Below are 24,730 nucleotides of genomic sequence, written 5' to 3' on the forward strand. Positions count from 1 at the left end.
TAGCCCTGAAAAATGCCACTCCAACCCCTTCCCAAAGGAGGGGTGGGGGAAATGGCAGGTTTACACTACAGAGAAGGGTATTTTGTGCTTTGGTTTAGGAGAAAAGACGGCAGGGAAAAGGCTCAGTAGGTACCCAACCAACTCTGTATCCTAGTCGGAGAATGTAAGATAAATAAACAGCTCAAATTTTATATCTGAAAGCCTGAAGTTTTGATGTCATTTCAAATTACATAGAGAAATCATGCAAAAACATTTTAAGTTGCAACGTCAAGGCATAAATGCAATATTTGTATTTCTCAGTTACATTTAGGAGACAGATAAATTAAAGTTATCACTACTTGGCTTCTAGGAGAAATAATTTAGTCATTTATAAATTAAGTTTTAAGTGGCCAGCCCACTCTATGTGGAAAGCATGTAAACTGTTGGAAAAGTGTATATTTAAACATTTCCCTGATAAATGTGTATTATTATCTAAACTATGCCGATCTGCCTAGCTTTGTGGGATGGAAATCTTATTTTCTGCCAGAAAATGATATCTGAGAAGCATACATTGTTTTTTGCTTTGAACCTGAAGGGAACAGTAAAGGGTTTCGTTTTCTTGAAGATACAGAAGTGCTATAATTTTGAAGGACTTCGAAAAAGCATTTACATTTCAATGCCATCTAATACATGTCTTATTAAAAAATTATATAGGAATCATTAAGCTTAAAATGCATCAGATGAGACTTTTTCTTGTCTTTTCATTTAACAGATTTATTTTCCCTTTTATTCTTTGTAAATTCTCCATGCATTTCCTTAATATTGACCAATGAGCATGGCAATGTCCTACACAGAAGAGAAAGAGAAGAGACAGGAAAAAATCTGTCACAGGAACTCATTCTGCAAAGTGACAGAAGGAGTGTAAATGTACAGTGTGTAATTCTTTTAACCCACAGTCACGATCAGTTTAATTTGCATATCTGCGTTGAGGAATTATGGGATACCCAGAGCTATTTCTAGAACTTAATTTGCATAATTGCTCTAATCCTTTATGAGTATAGTGACACGTGGTCTAACAAAGGATTTTTTTTCTTACTTTGTAAGTTACCTCATAAGTTTTATAAATATATTAGAATTGAATACCTTTGGATACACATTTAGTGACCTGCCTCTATTGAAAGAAACACAATTATATAAAGACATAATTAGTTTTCTGTTAATTGTATATTAATTTACTTTTGCTACTTTGAAAAGCAGCTTTGTTCACTCTAAATTTGTCATTTAAAGTTTGGTCTTTTTTTTTTTTTCCTGGTACCTTTTGGCCAAATTAAAATTCATTTCAGCATCATAAGAAAATTTGCAGTTGTGATGGGCCTCAGTGACTTTCCCTGTCTCTGAAATGTCTTAATCCATGGGCAGGTGACAGATTTCAGAGTTTAAAACATTGGCTGCAAGAAGATGGATTCACACATTTTCTTAGGGTTTGGGATATGAAGCTCTCGTGACCAAAATTTTTAAGTAAGTTTAACCATTTCTCATTTGAAGATTCTCTATTTGGTTAGCAGGTTCTCATTAAGATATCAGGACCATAGTTAAGTAGAAAATTCATTTTGACATTAGAACACTGACAGCTCTCAAACCCCATAATGCTCTCTCTCTTTCTCTCTCTCTCCTTTGCCCTACACCTGAGCTAGCCCACCCCGCTAAGAACCCTCAGCTCAGCTCTGCTTCCTGGTCACAATAAAACTGAAAATCAACCTCAGTGCCTTGCCATTGCCACCTGGGCCAACCTGTGCTTGCCCTGTTCTCACCAGAACATTCCATTATGTGAGCAATAAGTGTTGTCACATCCTCCTGTCATCAGTCCCAACATCCAAACCGGTTTTGGATGGGTGAGTGAGTGTGCCGGCTGATCCCACTCTTTGCATGGCAACCACTGAACAGGAACACAAAAACGATGTTTAAAACATAACAAAGGCCAGGGGTGGTGGCTCACGCCTGTAATCCCAGCACTTTGGGAGGCCAAGGCAGGCAGATCACGAGGTCAGGAGATCGAGACCATCCTGGCTAACATAGCGAAACTCCGTCTCGACTAAAAATACAAAAAATTAGCCGGGCGTGGTGGCAGGCACCTGTAGTCCCAGCTACTCGGGAGGCTGAGGCAGGAGAATGGCGTAAACCCGGGAGGCAGAGCTTGCAGTGAGCTGAGATCTGGCCACTGCACTCCAGTCCGGGCGACAGAGCGAGACTCCGCCTCAAAAAAAAAAAAAAAAAAAAGAAAAGAAAAAAAAAATACAAAAATTAGCTGGGCACCGCAGCGCGTGCCTGTAGTCCCAGCTACTCGGGAGGCTGAGGCAGGAGAATCACTTGAACCCAGGAAGCAGAGGTTGCAGTGAGCCTAGATTGCACCACTGCACTCCAGCCTGGCGACAGAGCAAGACTCAATCTCAAAAAAATAAAAAATAACAAAATGAAGTATAAAGTATAACAACATGATGCACTTTTGAAGAGAATGATCCCACTTATTGGTTAGAGTAAAGGTGGGAGTGCTTTAACAAAGCCACAACGGTGGCATAATTGTCTCTCTCTGATATGGGGTGACTGCTGTTTGGTTATCCAGGGACCCACGTTGGTGGGTCAGCTCTACTATCTTCCTCAATTGCCTTTATACTCTGCAAAGCAGACAGAATCATTATTGCATCTCCTCATTGGAGAGGAAGTGGAGTTTCCTTTTAAGAAAATGTGGCAGATCACTTCTGTTCACGTTTCATCACTAAGAATTTACGTACATGGCCACACTTGGGCAGCTGGTAAATGCAGTCTCCAGTCTCTAGATATCTAGATGGGTGGTCATGTGCACTGCTAAAAGAGAGAGAGAGAGACACAGAATATGAGAAGTAATTAATACATGTGAGAATAAATGAACTGTGGAAGACATTAAAAGTCTACCACTTTTATTAAATATTTTCCATGTAGAAATTTTTCCTCTTCTAACCACATTCAAAAAAATTAATACAGAATATTCACATTTGATGTTTAAAGGACTAATAATTTCAGACACCATTCAGCTCCTATAAACCAATCACAGCACCACAGTGAGACATATGCTTCTCTAGATCTCTTATTTTTTGAGTCACAAAATATTTTCTTTTAAATTTCTACACAGGAGCAAACGTTCATTCACATACACATTCTGGGCCCGAAATATTTTGCTCCTCCATTTCAAACACCTACTTTGGATCTCAAAAATATACCTCGAGCAAATATTGAAGAGTACAGGCTGAAGATGTTATTGATAACACAGAGAATGTGACTGGCTGTCTTTTCCATATGAAATAGTGACCAGTGGATCTTGTCAAGAAAGGACAAAATTGATTTGCTTCAACACAAGAGGTGGAGGTAGGTGAGGCAGTAGAGGCAGAAGAAGCTTGGCATCAAGATGATAAATGCGGATGAGACACTGGATGATGGATATACGAGACTTCTTTACACTTCCTTTACTTTTATGTTTAAAATTTTCAATAATTTAAAATAGCTAACATGGTGAAACACCATCTCTATTAAAAATACATCTCTATTAAAATAGCTATTTAAAATAGCTAACATTAAAATTCAAAGTTTTTGTTGATTTGCTTGTTTGTTTTTAAGAATGAACCAAATGCATTCCTGCCAGCCTCAATCTTGTTTGTAGGGAAACTCTATTTGTGAACTGCTCAGCAATTATTCAACTGTTTAACTTAATAAAGCACAATTTCCCCCAATTTTTCTTGTAAAGCTTATACATTTCTGCCAAAAAATTTTCCATTAGTTATATCACATTTTAATCAAGATGATTAACATTTAGATTTAAACAATGTGCAAATGTGTTAGAAGTGTACTCTAAAGATGTGAAGTTGGCCAGGTGTGGTGGCTTACATCTGTAATCCCAGCACTTTGGGAGGCCAAGGTGGGAGGATCACTTGAGCCGAGAAGTTCAAGACAAGCCTGGGTGACACTGAGACACATTTCCTCAAAAAAAAAAGATGAAGGTCTCAGATTAATTCAATCATACAAAAATTAGATGAATATTAGATGAATTATATAGCATCTTTTTTTTTTTTTTGAGATGGAGTCTCACCCTGTCACCCAGGCTGGAGTGCAGTGGTGCGATCTTGGCTCACTGCAACCTCTGCCTCCTGGATTCAAGCAATTCTCCTGCCTCAGCCTCCCAAGTAACTGGGATTACAGGTGCCCACCACCAAGCCCAGCTAATTTTTGTATTTTTAGTAGAGATGGGGTTTCCACTATCTTGGCCCAGGCTGGTCTTGAACTCCTGACCTTGTGATCCACCCACCTTGGCCTTCCAAAGAATCCTTCATCTTAAACTTTGAAGAGTGACTCTAAAAATTTCTTCCTTGAAACACAGTAAACTATAGAGCTGACAGATAACTGATTTTTTATTGAATATGTAAATTATATCAAATGTTTACCATTCCACTACTTTTTTTTTTTTTTTTTTTTGAGACACAGTCTTGCTCTGTCACCCAAACTGGAGTGCAGTAAGCCACTGGCATGCCTGGCCCCATTCCACTATTTTGGATACAAAATATTTTGTTTGTTTTTTAGGATACTTATTTTGTAATGTCACATTTGGAGGTTTAACTTTTCAAATACCATCTTTTCAACTTTTTATACTGAAATAAAAACATATTATTATTAAGTGAAGTCAAGCAGACACAAAATAGCTTCAGACTAAAGCAGTTTTCAAAGGGGACAATTTATCCCCACCTGCAACTGCAGAGGACACTTGGCAATGTCTAGAGACATTTTTGGTTGTCGAAACTTGGAGAGTATTACTGGAACTAGTAGCCAGGGATGCTACTAAACATCCTACAATGCACAGGAGAGTTCTCCACAATAATAAATGATGTGGACCAGGGCCAGGAGCAGTGGCTCATGCCTGTAATCCCAGCACATTGGGAGGCTGAGGTGGGCAGATCCCTTGAGGCCAGGAGTTCAAGACCAACCATGGCCAATATGGTGAAACACTGTCTCTACTAAAAACACAAAAATTAGCCGGGCATGGTGGCGGGCACCTGTAGTCCCAGCTACTCGGGAGACCGAGGCAGGAGAACGGCTTGAACTCGGGAGGCAGAGGTTGCAGTGAGCAGAGATGATGCCACTGCATTCCAGCCTGGGTGACAGAGCAAAACTCTGTCTAAAAAAAAAACAAAACAAAACAAAATGTGGCTCAGAAAGTCACTAGTGTTGAGATGGAGAAACTCTGAAGTAACATGAGAGTGCCTGGAACTATTCACCATGGTTGTCACTCCATGGAGAAGGCCATCATTTTGCCCAGCTGGCACAACTGCATGAGTCGGTATTCCAGGCTTTATGATGAGGGAATCCCCTCAGGGGCACAAGAATGCACACCCTGTAAGCACGTAATATGCATTAGCCTCTGCATTTTGTTGCCAGCAATCGTGTCGCCTATAGCACAATTTTCTACTTTTTTGTTTTTAATCTTTTGTGACAAATATGTATTTTATTGAAATGCTTACCATTCTGATTTATTCAGTTACAGTGCAGTGCAATATTGGGCTCTCTAAAGCAGTTAGATGATTTATGGACCCAGTAAAATAGAATGAAATCCTGAGATGTATGGGAAAGGGGTGTGCCTGCTGGGGAGTTTTGAAGCTGGGTCACTCGGGAGGGTGCACTAGAGGATGTGAGAGCTCATGAAACCCAGGGAGCTGTGAGGCTAGCCAGGTTGCACTGGGGCCTGCTTCCCTAATCTAATTCTAGGGAACTTCACATGAATTCTTCAAATGGGCTAATTGCTGCTGGGAATTCTCCAGTGGGACCCCTCTGTGTGTTTCCCTCTAGAATGAAAGGGAACTGGTACTGAGGACCACAGGAACTTTTGAGGGTGGAGAAAACCAAAGACACTCAGCTACTATCCTCATTTCTAATTCAACTAGAAAGGTGTCTCATCAAATAGTGTTACTGGGTACCAGTAACCTTTCTATAGGAGTACAGTCCTCTATTGGTTCTCAGCGGCACTCAACTAAGGATGCACCTTGAAATTAATTAGGGAGCTTTAAAAAAAAATCCCAACACTTAGGCCTCATCCTATAAAAATCAAATCAAAATTTTTCAGAGTGGTGGGTGATGGAAAAAATGGGAACCATACTTCAAGAACAGCATCATAATTGCATCTCTAATTTTGGGAAATGTGTACTCTGAAAGTACCCTAAAAATATATACACATATGCATATATATATACATATATATATATATATATATGGTGGGGGATAATAAAGTTTATTTAAAGATCATGTTGTTACAGTCTGTCATCTTTGAAATACATTAAAAAATCCTGGAACGAAGATCCATCATACAACACAGTGACTGTAGTTAATATTGTATACTTGAAAATAACTAAGAGAGATATTAATTGTTCTCAATGCAAAAAAAAAAGATGTGTGAGGTAGTCCATACATTAATTAGCTCAATTTAGCATTCCACAATGCATCCATATTTCAAAACATCATGTTGTATACCACAAATAAATACAATTTTTGTCAATTAAAATTTGTGAAAATGCTGGAAGAAACTGAGTTCTCTTTAACACAGAAGTAAGTACTGAGAATTAACAACTCTGGGGAAGATATCCGAGGATGAAATACTAATTCCGAGGATATTATCAGAAAGACATAGCAACACGGAGATGGGAACACCATAAAAGGTTGTCGGTGAATTGCACAGGGACCCTTACTGAATACCAGAAGTGTCCGGCTTTTAAAATTAAAATGGCCCCCACCTTTAACCTTCTAAAAATGAAGCTAGAAAAGGGTGGGATGAGATTTCTAATATTGAAACCAATGAAGAGGAAAATCGGGTTATGTGTTTGATCTATCACTGAACTGACTTTATAAAAGGCTCTAACAAAAGAACTACATGGAAATACTGAGAAGAATGAAGGTTCTCAGTGAGATAGGAGGGTTTACAGGAAATAGTTTTGGCATAAGCTTTTCTATGGTTAAAAAAAAATGTTTCTTTTGATAAAAGGCAGAATAAAGTCAGAAATGAAGGTCCAATAGGGTTTGGCATCATCTTCTAGCATAAGATTTCTGTCTACCTTAGAATGAAGGGAATTCATTCATGATATTTTCAAAGTAGACTGTGGATTTAGGTTTTCTTGTGTAAATTTTCATCTTGCCTTACTTTGTGGAAATTCTGGCCTATGAAGTCCCAGCAAGTGTGTGAGACGATCCAACACTAGACGATCCTAATGTTGTAAGAAACAACATTAAAGCTTTTTTTTTTTTTTTTTTTTTTTTTTTTTAAATACAGGGTCTTGCTCTGCCACCCAGGCTGGAGTGCAGTAACACAATATCATGGTTCACTGCAGCCTTGACCTCCCAGGCTCAAGTGATCCTCCCACCTCAGCCTCCAGGGTAGCTGGGACTAATGGTGTATGCCACTGTGCCCAGCCAATTTTTCTTTTTTTCTTTTTCTTTTGTAGAGATGGGGTTTCTCCATGTTGCCGAAACTGGTTTCAAACTCCTGAGTTCAAACGATCCTCTCGCCTTGGCCTCCCCAAGTGCTGGGATTACAGGTGTGAGCCACTGCACCTGGCCAACTTAGCCTCGAAAGTCTTGAATATTATATGAAAACAAACAACAAAATTGCCAGAGTGCGTTTCTTTACTCATAATTTCCCTTGTTGAAGTTGAATTTTCTTCAGGAAACTTGCAGAGGAATGTTTCTTGAACACAAACTAAACAACCAAAAATAATACTTTTCTGATCAAGTTTGGTAATTAGCACAGCAAAATCCCATACATTTATGGGACACATTAGCTCAAGGGGTAAAATTACATACAATGTGCAATCATAAGCCCTGGCTGAGTCAGTAACTACAAAATGGACAGTTTCTGTGTTTGGAAATGGTTGGTGGGTTGGCATGGGCAAGTTTAGTCAGTTGAACACATTTCATAAACTGTTTACTTGCGACGTTGAAACCATTTACAATACTTGGTGGGTTTTCAAGGCCAGCCTACATTGGCATCACCATGTGGTAGCACCTAGCACCCTGCCTAACCACCCGAGACACACACTCCCATCACTCTTTGCCAAGTCAATACACTTAAGTCCCATGAGTCCATTCCTGATTACCATCAGTTTTGCATGGCATCCTTTTCCTTCATGCTCCAAAACACCACTGATGTACACATTATTTTTTGAACTACCTTAAAATCCATGCAGACAGAACTCTGCTGTACGTAAGATGAAAATGCACATATCTCTGGGGCTATTTTACCAACCTTGGGGTCTCTATCCATGTTGGGACATAGCCTATTTAGAAATCTGCTTATAATAAAAACTGACAACACCCGTGACAAAAATAAGGATATACTATTAAAATAAATCAAATGATATACAGTACTGTCATTATTCTGATACAGAATTTTTACACAGCAATATTGATACAGGTACAAACGGCAATCCATTACAATCGACCTTTCGGTTACAAACAAGGTTTAAATTACAACTTAATACCGATTTAAAAATGGTAACCAGTGTTGTGCCAGATTAAAATAAATACTTCCTCTTCAAGTGACATTTTCTAGAATATCTCTAAGTAGGAGACTAAGAAAAAAAACTTGATAAAAAGAAAAAGAAGTAAACGTAATCTTTTATTTTTAGAAAAACCCAAATCTAGAAATCTGGACTAAATTAATTTAGCTTTCCATTCCTTCTGTCCACACACCAGCCCAATAGCAGAGCCGAAGTCCTTTTGAGTGACAGGTTTAGGAAGGGTCCGGCAGCACTCCCAGCGTCCACGTCATGAGAGGAGTTTGGAGTGTCAAGTTCACATATAAACTCTTTTTACTATTTAAATAGCCAGCAAAAAGCTGGATTCCCATCAGCGATTCTGCCATCAAACTCAAAGAGATAAACCTACCACTTTAAAATGCAAGGGCAGGGAAGAGAAATGGAGAAAAATAAAGTAAGGTAAGGGCCTTGAAATTCTTTGAGGTGGAAGAGGCAACAGACCAAAAGTTGTATGTATGTATGTATGTGTGGCAGGGCACAAATGGGGCTTGGGATGGTGAGGAAAAAAAAAGTTTCTCTAGCAAAATATCAAATTCTTATTTTCCTCATTTTTGTGAAAATGGGTATGTTTTTGACATTTAAGAAAAAAGCCAAACCAAACCAAAACACAAACAGGGAAATGAGAACCAGTTCCACAATGCCTTATACTTTATATTTCTATCCAAAAGTAAAATTCCCGTTTGATAAAATAAAAAATAAAAAAATCATTTAAAAATCAAAGATAAAAAAGTTACTTGGAAAGTTGAGGAAGCAAGAGCATTTCTTTCTGGCACATTTTTTGTTTGGCACAATCACAAGTAAGACTTTACAGATAAGATGTGGCTATTCACATTTGGTTTCTACTCTAAAGCGATTACTTTCGGGCTAAACAAATAAATCGGTTAAATGAAGTCCGTAAACAGGCCAAGCCTGGCAGACATGGGCAAGTGTGATGCATCCTCCGCCCAAAAAATGGAACCTAAATAAAAAAGAAAACGGAGTCAGAGCTGGAAAGGTTTCAAAAACAAACACACCAAACCATTCTTGAGATAGCTATTTAAATAACAACTAGTGTTTACTGAGCGTTAACTACCCATTAGGCAATATGCTCAGTACTTTTTATTTATTTATTATTTATTACTTTTGAGACAGAGTCTTGCTCTGTCACCCAGGCTGGAGGGCAGTGGCACAATTTTGGCTCACTGCAACCTCTGCCTCCTGTGCTCAAGTGATTCTTCTGCCTCAGGCTCCCGAGTAGCTGGGACTACAGGTGCATGCCACCACGGCCAGCTAATTTTTGTAGTCTTTAGTAGAAACAGGGTTTCACCATGTTGGCCAGGCGGTCTTGAACTACCAACCTCAAGTGAGCTGCCTGCCTCAGCCTCTCAAACTGCTGGGATTACAGGTGTGAGTTACCACACCCGGCCTGCTCAGTAGTTTTTATATGTTATCCTTTCCCATTCTTACAATCACCTTGTAAAGATGGCAAGCACTTTAATTGTATTCATTTTACAGATGAGAGAATGAGGCAAAGAGAGACTGGTATATTGGCCAAGGGCACTTATCTAAAACGTGAAGTTTGGACAGCAGTGAGTGGGCCCAAGAGACCAAGCTTTTAGTCCTCAAGCTGCACTGCCTTTCACTTTTTCTCATTTATTTCTTTTTATGGTATCCTATCACTGAAGCTCCTTAAGCTTGAACCTGGTATCATGGGCATGACCATGTCTATGCAATAAGCAAATATAAACTCACCATCAATGAGCAATATATAAATTCATACATGTGCACACAGATGCCAGGAGTCAAAATGCTGGGAAAAAACTTTAAAAGGAACAGAGGAAAATCAGGGAAGAAGGCAAGCTCAATTTGTATAAATGGAACAAACCACGTAGCAGTGAAAGGTCTGCTTCATTTGAGAGCCACTCTAAGAACCCAGCCCATGTCACCAGCCAAGCTGGGTTGAGGAGGGTCAACCAACAGTGAGCATGGTGGTTGTCTGTGCCAGCGGCAAATGGTGTACACTCCAAATATGTATGCTTTCTAGAATAAAGACAGCAAATGTTATTTTCCCTCCCCTAAGGAATAGCACCTTCCTGAGAATCTGCCTGTCTTACAAGTTATATGGAGAAAGTTTAATCCAGGCCTGGAGCGTCTGTGAAATCAGATGGCAAGTGACTCTGATTCAGGCTAAAGTGAGAGAGATGAGTGACTACAGACTCATGTCTCAGAGATGTTTCCATAGTTTAAACATGGCAGATGATGTGTTCTTCCTGCTTCCAAACTCAAATGCTTTATTCAACATCATTCTAGTGTATTTCTTATTCTGTTCCACCAAAAGAGGCCACACCACATCAATGATCTGTCCTTATGAGAAAAGCTGAATGCATCTTTTAGATGCCTTCCAGATAGATTTCTTTGTATATATCATATAGATACCGATACAGATTACCAAAGCTGTCTACAGACAGTGGCAGAACCATTCCAACCTTATATCGGCGCTGAACTGATAGGACAGACCCAACTCTATGGTAGTCCAACAATGTAAAGGCTAATTCTTCTGGGCATGTCTTTCAGTGGTACCACACTCGCATTCTTCTTACCTCCTTTTTCCTTTTTCTTCTCTTCCTCTTTCTTCTTTCCTGCCTTCCATTTCCAAAATTGTTCTGGAAGGGCCAGGGAGATGATTGAGATCAATAAATACAAAGGGAAGAAGAAGAGGCAATGGGAGGGCAGGGTATGTATGTAGTGAACTGGCAGAGCAAGATACAGCCAAGCCTTCCCAGTTCCTCTGTCCTTCTGCTGTGTCATGACTTCCCAGGTTCTAATGACAGCATCTACATGCAGACATGTTCGCCACTGGATTAATATAGACTTGTGCTCAGAATGGTTCTGTCACTGTGTGTCAAAGGGAACGCTGAGGGCTGGCTCTTTTGCTGCCACCAAGAACACATCAGAGGAGGTGAGTACAGCTGGACTGGCTTAGACAACTATAAGTGGATAGCATGAGAAGTGATCATCAATTACCTTTATAGCCCATTCTGACCCTGAGACCTTAAGTTTCCTTTCTGCCAAGTCTAAAACTGGTGCATGGGCCAGTGATTCTCAACTACGGATGATTGTGTCCCCAGGAGACATTTGGCAATGTTTGCAAATGTCTTCATTTGTCACAACTAAGGGCAGGGAGGGGGATGCTCTAGGCATCTAGTGGGTAGAGGCCAAGGATGTTGCTAAACATTTTACAATGCACAGGACAACCCCTACAACAAAGAATTATCTGGCACAAGATGTCAATAGTGCTGAGGCTGAGAAAAACAGATACAGAGAGCAATATCCAAGTAAAAGGAGCCTGAAGTGTGTCAGTGAAATACACCTATAATGAGTATATTAAACTGTTATAAACGGAGATCACCAAGTATGTTTCTTTCACTCACCCATTCGACAAATACTGAGTGCCACCTACCTACCAGGCCCTATCTTAAGTGCTGAGCATACAACGATGAGCAAAACAGGTGAAGGTGTACATCATTGTGGCCCTTCCCTCTTAATGATACAAGACAGAACACCAGTAAAATTGTTTCAGCTGCTTACGGGTGCTCACAGCCTTCTGCTTTCTGCATCATGACACTATGATCACTCTCTGGCCTGTCACATGGGGTGGGCAGTACCTTGGGCCTGGTAGAAAAGAAAAATCACGTGGATTGTGTGCCATGGGTCAGTTCTCAGAAGGCATCATTTATGAATGTCATCCCAAACCTCAGCACCAGATTTTTGCTTTGTCTGAGATAGAGGTAAGTGACTTCCTTTTGAGGTGAAGCAAAGGTCCTGGACTGAGGTTACTCAGCTAGGAGGGGACAATGCTCATAGTCAAACACAATCCTGCTTTCTTCCAGATTTTGCTCTCTTCTCAAACACCACCAACGCCAGACCCCAGACTCTCTAAAGAGGGGACCATATCCGTTTTACTCATGAGCATATAGCTCTTAGTCTTGTACACAGAAAACACTCAGGAAATACTTGCTATGTGCCAATCACATGCCCTGCAATGCCCCACAGAGACTAGAAACTCCCCAAAGCACAGAAGTGAGATGACCGTCTCAGATCCCGAGGCTCCCCTCACTACCCTGCCCAGCTCTGAGCAGGCAAAACGTAACTCACACCACCAAACTCAGAGATGGACTCACCATGAAGCCCAAGAGGCCAAAGCCCCTCTCATGTTTAGACCTCTAGTCCAGGACCTAGGAGGGACCCTGGTAGTGTGTTCACGAGGTCATCTGTTTCTGTGAAACTTTCAAAAAATACTTTGTAATCTTTAAATCAAGGACACCGAGACCGTATGAACATCAATCTGGATCTGCCTCCACTGACCCTAACATAATGATTACACTGAACTGCAGGGTCCTTGATACTGAGGTGCTTTTTTCTCATTCAAACTCAGTTCACTCAGATCTATGAGCTACTAATGACAAAAACCATGATTCCTTTTCTCTTTTCTTTTCTCTCTTCTCTTCTTTTCTTTTTTCTTTCTTTTTGAGTCAGAGTCTTGCTCTCTTGTTGCGCCCAGACTGGAGTGCAATGGCGTGATCTCAGCTCACTGTAGCCTCCACCTCCCAGGTTCCAGAGATTCTCGCACCTCAGCTTTCCGAGTAGCTGGGACTACAGGAACGTGCACCCACGCCCAGCTAATTTTTGTATTTTTAGTCGAGACAGGGTTTTGCCATGTTGCCCAGGTTGGTCTTGAACTCCTGGCCTCGAGTGATCTGCCCATCTCAGCCTCCCAAAGTCTGGGGGTTATAGGCATAAGCCACTATGCCTGCCAAAAGCCATGATTTCTGATATTATACACTCAGTAGATGCTTGTCAATTTCTTGACTGGCCCATTCACTTCTAGATTTACAGACACTGAGTGACAAAGCTAACAGGCGTGTCTCATAATCACAAATGCATGAGAAAGTGCTTACAGAAGATGCACACCGGAACCCCTTAGTCCAAACTTCATGGTTTACTTTAGAATCAACCAACACTCAGTGCAAAGTTTCCAATAGCCTAGAATTCCAAACAGCAAATTCTAGAAGTTACCGAGGCAGAACATCCAGCACTTTGAGAAAGCATGATTTTTATTCTTTTATAGTACTTTTAAAGAGAAATTAGCACTTATAAAAGGGCAAAATGAGGGATCCTTATAGTGTGGAAATGTTTTGTGCCTTAACTGTATCAACGTCAATATCCTGCTTGTAATATTGTACTATAGTTTTGCAAGATGTCACCACTGGGAGAAACTGGGCAAAGGGTATGTAGTACCAAAGTTGAGAAAAACCTGTATTAGACTAAAGCCTATTTCTGTCTTATAAGTCTTTTTGCTGAATTGAACCTATAAAACACAGCTATGATGCTATCCCAAGAAATAATAGTAGACAGTTGCTCTTGACATTGTGATAGGAAAGATGAGAAAATTAGCATATTATGCTTTCTTCCCCATCTTTTGCAAATTTTTAGTTGCATTAGTTATATTTTCGTGTTTTAAATTTTTTTTACTTTAAAAATATATTAAAATTTTAATAACTTCATATTCTGAAATTATAATTATGTTTACAATGTTTTGTCATAGGCTGGTTCTAAAACAGAAACCACTAATAATTTTTAAAATATTAAGCTAAAAAAAAAAAAGTACCAGGTTTTTATTTGAATTTTTTTCCTTCAGAAAAGGAAAATATATTGGTTAATTTTTAAAGTGAAGTTTTAAAAAAATCCTGGTGCTGAAAATGTTCACATAAAAAGTGCAGCAAAATTTAAAACAAGATTGTTTGAAGGAAACATAGTTGTTTAAACTGAACAAATTCAGAAAACAACAAGCAGTAAAAATTAAAGTATTAATCACATAATTATTGAACACTAAAAAGCGTTCAAAGCTTTCAAACCTAAACATTAGTCAAAATGGGAAGAAAATGGCTAATCTTCTATGTAAACTTTGGAAAGTATAGGCATATTAATAGAAACTTTTTTTTTTTTTAAACAGAAAGTTTCTTCCATAGACATGATTCAGTAAGTCATTCTTAACTGTTAAAAAATTGTGAAAAATGCACCTGTAATCCCCGCACTTTGGGAGGCCGAGGCGGGTGGATCACAAAGTCAGGAGATCGAGACCATCCTGGCTAATACAGTGAAACCCTGTCTCTACTAAAAATACAAAAAAAAAAAAAAAAATTAGCCGGGCATGGTGGCAGGCACCTGTAGTCCCAGGTACTCGGGAGGCTGAGGTGAGAGAACGGTGTGAACCCAGGAGGCAAAGCTTACAGTGAGCCGAGATCACGCCACTGTACTCCAGCGTAGGTGACAGAGCGAGACTCCATCTCAAAAAAAAAAAAGAAAAAAAAAAAATTTGAGAAAAATGAATACCTGTTAAAACTATTATTTGCTTTAAAATGTGTTTAGAAAATATGCATACTGTGTTTCCTAGGTGAACTCATATATTTTATTCTATCTTAAAATTATCAAATATAAAGTTCAAAACTACATAATTATAAAACAATAGCCTGTCAGGGACTGTAAACTCTACAAGTTAATTGGTACATCTTAAATAAAACAGTAAACTGACCTCGGTAGCTATCAACTCCTACCTATGGTTCTCAGTTTCATTCATCAAATACTGTTCACTTGACCCAAATAAACAGATTTTTGGTGGCTAATGACTAAGCAGAAACAAAATGAAAAAAAAAAAATCTATATAGTGTCTACATTTTTACTGTCTACTAATGAGCCATTAAACTTCAGAGCATAATTGAATACTGTACATAATGTTCATCAGAATGTATTGAGGAAAGACTTTTTTCTCTTGAGTTGTTTTGAAAAGACTACACAGCTGAGAGATATTCTGAAAGAAACTAGATTTTTTTTCTACAATAGGTAAATTTCATCTGGAACAAGTAGCAACTCTGGGACCTACTCTTAAAATAGGTCATCAAAATAACCTTTGAAAATGTATTTGAAGACAAAAAAGCAACCAATATGAAAAGTTAGAAAATAAAATTCCAGAAATACATTTCAAGTGAGCATCTGAAAACCATAGTCTGTTATTTAAAGATTTCATTATTGGATCCATGATAAAAACAAAACCAAAGAGATGTAGCCAGGCTTATGAAAGAAGACTGCATTTGTTTACTTTCAAAATTAATCTTGGACTAAACCTGAAACTGAAGTTATCTAGGAACTGGGGAAAAAGAATTCGGTTCTCTTTTAAATATGCAGAAGACTGGAACACTCAAAACTGTCGGATGGCACAAATTCCCAGTCTGAACTGTTATCACTCATTCCAGGGATCATTTTGTCTCTATTATCCAAACAAACCAGTTTTGGTTAATTGGACTAAAAAGTGTTCAAATTAAACCCAATGACTGCTTTCATGGAGGTAGAAGCATGTAATGATTAAGACCACATAGAGTGTCACAAAGAATGAAGTTGAGTGTCTCTTGTTTACTCACGGCCTGTGTTGCTGAACCCCTCTGAGGCTTAATGTTGTGTATAGGCTTGTTGCATTAAATAAGAAGTACATATACAACATTTAATATAGAGGATCTGGTATGTCACAGTATTTAACAAGGTGCAATTATGATTGTTATTAACACAAACATAGTTTCACGGGAAGTGTCACTTTTCCCTTGTTTTAGTAAACAGGCTATGTGATTCTAACATCTAGGGCATATGAAGCTATACTAGTACTGTATAAAAACAACACAATTTTTCTTTTTCCAGACAGAGTCTTGCTGTGTCACCCAGGCTGGAGTGCAGTGGTACAATCATGCTCACTGCAGCCTGAAAATCCTGGACTCAACTGATTCCCCCCGGCCTGCCATCTCAGCCTTCCTGGTAACTAGGACTACAGGTATGTGCCACCATGCCCAGCTAATTTTAAAAAATGTTTCTATAGAGATGGGGTCTCACTATGTTGCCCAGGCTGGTCTCAAATTCCTGGGCTTAAGCAAACTGCCTGCCTCAGACTCCCAAATTGCTGGGATTACAGTGTGAGCCACTATGCACAGCCAAAAACAACGTAATTCTTAAAGGAGAAAGTTAAGAGTAAATGTTTCAGAGACAATGACTTAAGTGTACAAAAGATAACTCATAATTCAATAAGGGTGTTGAAAATAACAAAATCAATGCTAAAGGCAGCTGGGCCAGTGGCCCCTGTTCTAGGGAAGTTTGGCATTGAGACATACAACTAACACTTTAAACCTCTTCTGTCCAAGAATAAACAATGCATGTCGTGTTTTTAAATGACAGTGCAGTCTTGCATGGTAAAACCACAGGAGGGATGGTTTAAACGTAACAGGAAGCATTTCACAAGGCAACCACAGGAAAGCCAAAAGCAAATTCAGTCTTTAGATAGGCCCAAACAACTGGAATCCACACTACGGCTTGCAGAGCTAAACCTGGGTCAAGGGGCCACAATTTCTTTCATTCTGTTCACTCCGAGGAGGTCAAAATATTAACAATTCTCTGGGACTGTGGAGTACAGGAAAGATGTTTGGCTGGATTACATTTTAAAACCCTAAATCACATGTGAAAAAACAACACAGAAAATGGAATTTGGTTTGCTTTGAAAACATTCTACTTGTTTTTAAAAGAAAGTATACAATGCATAGAAAGAACACTCTGAAGAGACTGAGCTCTGCCTCTCGCAAACCACCTGGCCTAGGACTTGCAATGCCTCTGGAGGCACTTTACTGATGGGAAAAATGCGGAGGTGGAACCAGAGGAAGGCAATGCAACCTGGCATTCCTGGGGGGCTCTGCTGAGGCCTCACTACATTTCAAAGGTTTTTAATCAGAAGGCCAAGAACTCTCCAGTTCCACATGCCTTCTGCCTCCCACCCACCCGCTTCCTCATATAACGTAAACCTTCCCGACCCCTGTAGACAGGTAGGTCTGCAACCCTTGGGGACACAACCTCTCAAGCCCTGTCCAATCCTGCCATCCTATGATCATGGCATTGCTGTTAATAACTTTTCAAAAGTGTTGTTTAGGTCACTGTGATATTGAGTTGACAGATAATACAGCAAGTTGGAAAATTAAATATCATCAATCTCTAAAATTGTGAACAATGTATCCTGTAGGTAGAGTCAAAATATAGAATACAAGAAATATAGAAAACTAACATACAAGAGTAATTGCATAATTGATTTTCTTAAAAAAAACCCAAAACACAGAGCTTATGCCCTATCACTGGATCTAATATTAAAAGCAGTCTTTTCAAGAACTTCTATACTCCAATTTCTGCAAAGATGCATACTAAAGTATAATATATATTTTTGTTTTTTTGTTTGTTTGTTTTTTTTTTTTTATTATTATACTTTAAGTTCTAGGGTACATGTGCATGACGTTTATATCATGTATAACTCCCCAATGCAATCCCTCCCTCCTGCCCCCCCCCATGATAGGCCCCAGTGTGTGATGTTCCCCTTCCCGAGTCCAAGTGATCTCATTGTTCAGTTCCCACCTATGAGTGAGAACATGCGGTGTTTGGTTTTCTCTTCTTGTGATAGTTTGCTAAGAATGATGGTTTCCAGCTGCATCCATGTCCCTACAAAGGACGCAAACTCATCCTTTTTGATGGCTGCATAGTATTCCATGGTGTATATGTGCCACATTTTCTTAATCCAGTCTGTCACAGATGGACATTTGGGTTGATTCCAAGTCTTTGCTATTGTGAATAGTGCCGCAATAAACAAACGTGTGCATGTGTCTTTGTAGTAGAGTAATTTATAATCCTTTGGGTATATACCCAGTAGTGGGATGGCTGGGTCATATGGTACATCTACTTCTAGATCCTTGAGGAATCGCCATACTGTTTTCCATAATGGTTGAACTAGTTTACAATCCCACCAACAGTGTAAAAGTGTTCCTATTTCTCCACATCCTCTCCAACACCTGTTGTTTCCTGACTTCTTAATGATTGCCATTCTAACTGGTGTGAGATGGTATCTCATTGTGGTTTTGATTTGCATTTCTCTGATGGCCAGTGATGATGAGCATTTTTTCATGTGTCTGTTGGCTGTATAAACAAATTTTAAGCAAATTCATGTGTTGGAGATTATATTGGTAAAATGCTTCTAACACTATGAGAGCAATGACATGAAAATTATCACTAGAATAAGAAAGACAGAGGATACAATTCTTTGAAATGAAAGGGGAGAGGAGAGGGGGTAGTTTTCCACTGTTATCCTTGCTAACATCCAATATTCATTTGTTTGTCAAGTACATTACCCGGTCCTTCATGTCATAGAGACCTTGCTCACAGTTATCACAGTAGAACCACCATGAATACAAATATATATATATATACACTAACTTTACGAGTCAGTGGATGGCAGCTGTCTCCCAGTTTGCCCATAGGTGTGCAAATCCTTATGCTCTTAACCCAGATACTGACAGCACAGCACATGCCTCCACCACATTGGGAGTCCTTGTCACAAGCCTGAAATGTAATAAACAAACAGATAAATATAGATAACAGGAAAGACTCAGGCTAAGGAAATATAAAATTGGCAGTGAAAATGCCCTTTAAATATCTAAACACTTCAACTTTAATAATCACATATATTTTTAAAAAATGATAACCTTCATTTACTTGTATATATCTACAATACAATCTGATCAGAATAGCTATTTCTTATTTTTTGAAGTCGGGCTAAATTCTAGCCCCTGGATTATGAAAATCTTAAATAAACATAAGATTTTTTAAAAAAATGAAATCAGCTCTCTTTTTCCAGTGCTTTATGGCTGAATTGGCTTTGAACTTGAAGAACAAGACTATATTAGTCTTACACTACACATGGCCATTAGGAACTACATAAATCGAATCACAAGATTTTATGACTATTAACTGCAGAATATATTGGGGCCAATTTTAAAAAAGAGATTTAAATAGTCTCTAAATCTGGCATGAAACACTCCAGACCCATAAAGGAACTGATGTAAATTTTAGAAGTGCTCATTTTCCCTTTCAAATATTTGCATTTTGGTTCATGAGACTTGATGTTTCTCACACCACTGACTTGCTTTTTCACCATTTTCTCTTTAAAGAAGTCTCATAGGTTGAGAATGCACAGACCAAGATGCTTGCCTTATGTTACTCTTCCTTCAGGTGAATAAGCTGCAAAGAGCAAATTACTGGCTTAGGATAAACATATATGCACATTACAAAACCAGCTAACAATCCTGTAAGGTCCATCAGTTTAAGAAATGCAAGTGACAGGTGTAATTGTCAATAGTAATTACTCAAGGCACCTGCTTTCAATATAAAAGTTGTAAATACATACAATGAAACAATGGAGGAAACAATGGAATGAAACAACTAGAGAGGAATTTCCATACTCTACTAAATAGAAATTCTACTAAATAGAAATAAATAATGAAGCTTAAATTTATTTGCATGAAAATGGATCTGAAGAACGATTATTCTTTCCTAGAACCAACAAAAAATAGAATGCTTTGTTTGAACCGTGCGTAGTAATCTGTTTTGCTAGTGATAAGATAAAAACATCCTGTACTATATATGTAAGAAACTAAAACCTCTATCATTTAGGCACAAATTTAAATGTATAATTAGTGGAAACAACTAAAACAGTCCTTCAAAATTCTTAGTTTTGAGGACAGTCATAACTTCTCAAGACATAAAAATATGGGCACATTCTTAACATTATTTCTCATGAAAAGTAACCAACTATTTTACTTTAAAGTTCATTTACTTCCCTCATTGGAATTTATTTCTCAGTCTATCTAAAACAAGTATGTGGATAAAAGGTAAAAATTTCACCTTGAGTTTTTGGATTCATCTTGAGGTGTTTGGATTTTATAGGACAATATATAAATGTTTCAACTTTCCAATTTTTATCTGCATGCCAGAAATCATGTATATGTAGCCATTGCATCCCATAAATAAGATGTCTAGTCAATTATCTTTTACAATATAGTTTTAACAAATCTATGTGGGCATACAAATCAATTTCAAAATACCTACATACACTACCCAAAAAACTGTAGATGTAAGATGGAAGTTTTAGCCAGTATTTTATTTCAACAGATGCTCAATACCCTGAATTTTGAGGCCCCATGAGCTTTTTTAAATGAGACAATCAAACATCTAGCCAAAATCCTTTAAAATTCAATCACCTGGATGTTTAACATGCTATATACAATATATCTTGATAAGTTACTGAGTTTTGCATTTGAATCCAGATGATTCCTGTCATGGAGACATAACTGCAGTTTATTGCCCTGTTGCTTTAGAGACATTTTAAAAATTCTCTTTTTGTAACACTGACTTAAAATAACAACAAAAACAGCACACATAACTATATAATAAGCCCAGTCTAAGCCTCTCTAACAGATAGACAGCCAATGTGATAAAATTTTATTTTGTAACAAAAGCTTCAATTCTTGCAAAATTTACAAAGAGTTGCACAGGTTTATATATTTTTAATTAGACAGCTGTTTCCTAATGCCCTTCATCCTTAACCCATTGCAAATCTATTCAGATAGTGTTGTCCTGTGAATGGAACAAAAAGATACTTATATTGCAAAGGGATCTTGGGCTCAGAGGATTAGGAGAAACTTTAAATGAGCCAGCAGGAGAAGAGGAAGAAAAAAGTCCAATCATGTTTCAATTCTCATGTACTAGAAAGACCTGCAAAAACTTTTTTCAACCACATGGACTGGCAAAGCTATGCAAGTAATTTTTTTAAAAAATCTGTTTTCTAATAAATATCACAGAGCTTACAGTTAAAAATCTGTTGGATATATACAAATGCTGTCATAGCATAAGGACTTCCAAAATTCTATAAACCTAGTAACTAATATAGAGAAAATAGGACTTGATTTTCTCAAGACAATGACATTTCCTTTAAAGTCAAATGTTATTTTATTATCTAGGTATCAACATTTCAAACATAGACATATTATGTAAATCCTATTATGTGCACTTAAATATTTGAAGTAATTTAATGAAGGTGTGAAATAATTCCTCACTTAAAAAAAACAGTAAAGATGTTGAACAACCAGGAAATGATAGCAGTTTCACCTTGTTAATGTAAACCAGACTATTTACTATTGTACTGCAAACCCAATTCTTCAGATCCACACAAAATTGTTGGCAGTGGGAGAGAACCGAACTAGTTCCTGCTTACAAAAAAGACGAAGACATCTCTAAGTTTAAACATCTACACAGCAACCTACTCCATCATTATGCTGGAGCACTGGAGGTGCTTTGCCAGGAATTAGAAATTTAAAACTTTTATGGGGAGACCTCAAGACCCTGGCGGGGAAAAGCCCCGGAACCCAGAAGGAAGCGCCCACAATTGCTTTTCAAAGCGCTCACATGGCCCTGGACCAAGCGATTTCAAAGGGTTTCTGCGGAGGACGCATCGGGAGCAAACTCTTTGATTGTAGGATTAAGACTCTGGGCACTTGGGGAATTCGTCTTGGTCCTTTGCATTTAAGGAAGGGGCCGTCAAATTTTAAGGTTCGACGCTGGAGCGCCTCCAAAAGTACTTGAGAAGACTCAGAGAGAAACTTCTTTCAGCCTAACAGAAGAAAAATGCGAGGAGTGAGGCTGTGGGTGATGAGGGAGAAGTAAGCGGGAGAAGGTGGTAATAAAGGTGGTGGGCGACATCCTTGTCACTTTTTCTTCCAGGACGCGCCCAGTGTCCCCAGCCGTCTGCTGCTTTTGGATCTGGGCATTTTCCCAAGCACACCAAGGGGCGACTGGGGCAGGTGTCCCCACCCAGGGCGACCCTCCCTTTGCCTCTAGCCTGCCCTTCAGGGTCCCGGTCCCAAGACTCCTGGGCACATCGCAGGCGCGCATCAGGGGCGGACAGGTGCGCCAGGGCCGCTTACCCCGGTGATCACGGCGGCGTCCCCGACGCGGGGCGTGAGCAGCAGCGGCGGCAGCAGCAGGAGGAGCAGGAGTGGGGCGCAGCGCGAGCTTCTCATGGCGCCCTCGGGACTGGGCGGCCGCCGGAGGCGGTTGGGGGCTCGGGGCCGGGGCGCGCTGGGTGGAACGCGGAGCTGCAAGCTGACGGGCGCGGCGGCTCCCGCGAGCCTCGGGGCCGTTATAAAGGCTGGCCCCGCCGTGACTCACGCCAGCGCCCGCCCGGCAGCACACGCGGGGGGCACGGCGCGGGCACACACCCCACGCCCCACGCGCACACGCGCGCCCGCCCGGGCCCGGCCGGTTCCCAGACGAGCACGTGCTGCGCGCGGCCCCCGCGCCCCCGCCTCGGGCGCCACGCAGGCAGCGCTCCCCGCGGGGCGCCCCGCTCCGCGTCGTTCCCTCCGCCGTAGCCCAGCCGCCGCCTTCCGCACGCGCCGGAATCGCTTTTGTGGTCTCCGAGTCACTCATTTGCTGTCCTGGTTTCCAAAACTCCACGTGCTCTGCGCCGAAAACTTGCAAATCATTTGCTGTACAGATGTTTAGGGGGCGCCTACTACGTGCCCGGCGCTGCGGACACATAGGGGGCGGGGGGTGGGTGAGGGGGACACAGCAGCCCCTGAATCCATTCGTTTGCTCAGCAGGTACTGGGCGCCCGCTGCGTGCCAGGTACTGCCACCGGCTCTGTCCTCACGGTGGAATAACTTAACAGAGAAGACAGACATCAATCACATACCCTGGAAACGTGGAAGGCAGAGGAAAAGAACAAAGGGAGAGCAAAATAGCCCCAATCCCACATCCCCGACGACGTGGAAGGATTTGTCCTTCCAACTGCAGAACTCCTATTTGTTTCTTTCATGTCAGATGGCTTCCCTTTATGCCCACATCTGTTCCCGACCCTCTCCTCTGATTTTCCTCACATGTATTTCCTCCCCTCTTCAGCCCCGCACCAGCTCCAGGCACAGCGGTTCAGGGTGATGCCAAAGGGAAATGAGAACGCCTGGTTTCGAGTGCCAGCCTGAGGCCCCTTAAGCTCTAGGTACACAGCTCTCTCTTCTTTCTTTAACTTTCCAGCCCAGGAAAATCACCCTTCGGTTTTTACAGATGCGATAGGGCATTGTTGTGATTGGTTCATTCATGTAAACATGAATTGAGTGTCTAGTGGGTTCCAGGCACACCAGGAAAGAACAAGTGGCAGATTTACCCTCCATCTCTGACCCTAGCCTGGCTCCAAGAATTACAGCCTGTTTCCCTCAACAAAAATGATGTCAAGAATACCTAGATGTGACCACACCAAACTTGCTTGCCCGTTTTGGGAAACCCAACTTTCTTCGTGAACAGTCAGAACCTCTGGCTTTCCTGGTCTCTTAAGAACCACAAACTATTGAAAAGCAGATGCGTCTTTCAGCCTCTTTAATAAATGCAGTAAGGAGAGTTGGGACAGAGTTACTTTCAGACTGTGGGGCTCCCCCATGCCAAGGCATGCAGACGAAATGTGGGGGCTAGCGGAGGGGGGGAAAGGGGGGAGGCAGGCAATTATCTGAATATTAAACAGCTGAATATTTGGAAACCCCACTCTTTGGCTGCTTTTTAAAAATCTTTTTCACACGTGTTCTCATGTTTAAAAAACGCCATGAACAGAAAACACAAAAGGAGTCAAACGCTTTTTTTCAACTTAAAAAAATGTTAAAATTGGACTCACAGTGGACTAAGTAGAAACAGTAGCAAGTGACAGACTTGTGGAAAGTTTCCTTTTCCAGTCTCCATGCCAACGCTAGCTCGGGAATGCTGCCGGGTAAATGTAAAAACCAGTCAACATGGATTTTAACATTCCTATGACTTTCTTTTAATGGTCTATCTCATATTCGCTACTATTGAATGCCAGCTTGGGTATTCCCTGCTTCTTCAAGCATAGAAAATATGATATGTCTACATAGGAAAAATCAGATTTCAAAAGTGGCTGGCTTCTTACACAGCTGTTTGGGAAACAATCCTCATAAGGCTGTTTTGAAACAAGTTTAAAAAAAAAGAAACAAGTTTGGAAACACTTAAAAATAGGGTTGGTTTAGTTTCATGTTGTTTCTTTTGGAAATTCTAATTGATTTAATGCTTTAGCAGAGAAATGAAGGCTCTTGATATGCCACATTTGTATCTGAGGCCAAGTTTGAAAACTGAAGTCTGACTTCAATTGTTATAAAGGGAAAAATGAAAAATAAAAAGAAGAATTTGGATTAGTTTGTTAAAAAAGGCAG

General features: G+C 40.0%; 1 protein-coding gene across 6 annotated transcripts; it reads right to left on the reverse strand.

The window, feature by feature from the left end:
* Positions 1–2,382: 2,382 nt before the first annotated feature.
* On the reverse strand, positions 2,383–23,418 carry PROK2 (prokineticin 2). 6 transcript variants are annotated; one of them, XR_004436954.1, is made up of 4 exons: positions 22,445–23,418; positions 21,927–22,131; positions 18,900–19,025; positions 2,383–2,841 (listed from the first exon to the last, which is right to left on the reverse strand). XR_004436954.1 is itself a non-coding variant. In XM_033210456.1 (4 exons), the coding sequence occupies exons 1-4, from the start codon at positions 22,538–22,540 to the stop codon at positions 9,433–9,435; spliced, it is 390 nt and encodes a 129-aa protein (XP_033066347.1). In that variant the 5' UTR covers positions 22,541–22,916; the 3' UTR covers positions 7,950–9,432. The 6 variants fall into 6 exon arrangements, 3 of the variants coding, with proteins under 3 accessions (XP_033066347.1, XP_033066348.1, XP_033066346.1); XM_033210456.1 differs by lacking the exons at positions 2,383–2,841; positions 21,927–22,131 and adding exons at positions 7,950–9,537; positions 11,159–11,221 and having other exon boundaries at positions 22,445–22,916; XR_004436953.1 differs by lacking the exon at positions 2,383–2,841 and adding an exon at positions 10,633–11,221.
* Positions 23,419–24,730: the final 1,312 nt, after the last annotated feature.

Source organism: Trachypithecus francoisi, unplaced genomic scaffold, assembly GCF_009764315.1.
Source record: "Trachypithecus francoisi isolate TF-2019V2 unplaced genomic scaffold, Tfra_2.0 Lachesis_group0, whole genome shotgun sequence".
NCBI classification, from domain to species: Eukaryota; Metazoa; Chordata; class Mammalia; order Primates; family Cercopithecidae; genus Trachypithecus; species Trachypithecus francoisi.

Bases quoted from the DNA above. Each gene is read 5' to 3' on its own strand.
- PROK2 (XM_033210455.1), bottom strand. From the start codon at position 23,060: ATGTGTCCGCAGCGCCGGGCACGTAGTAGGCGCCCCCTAAACATCTGT.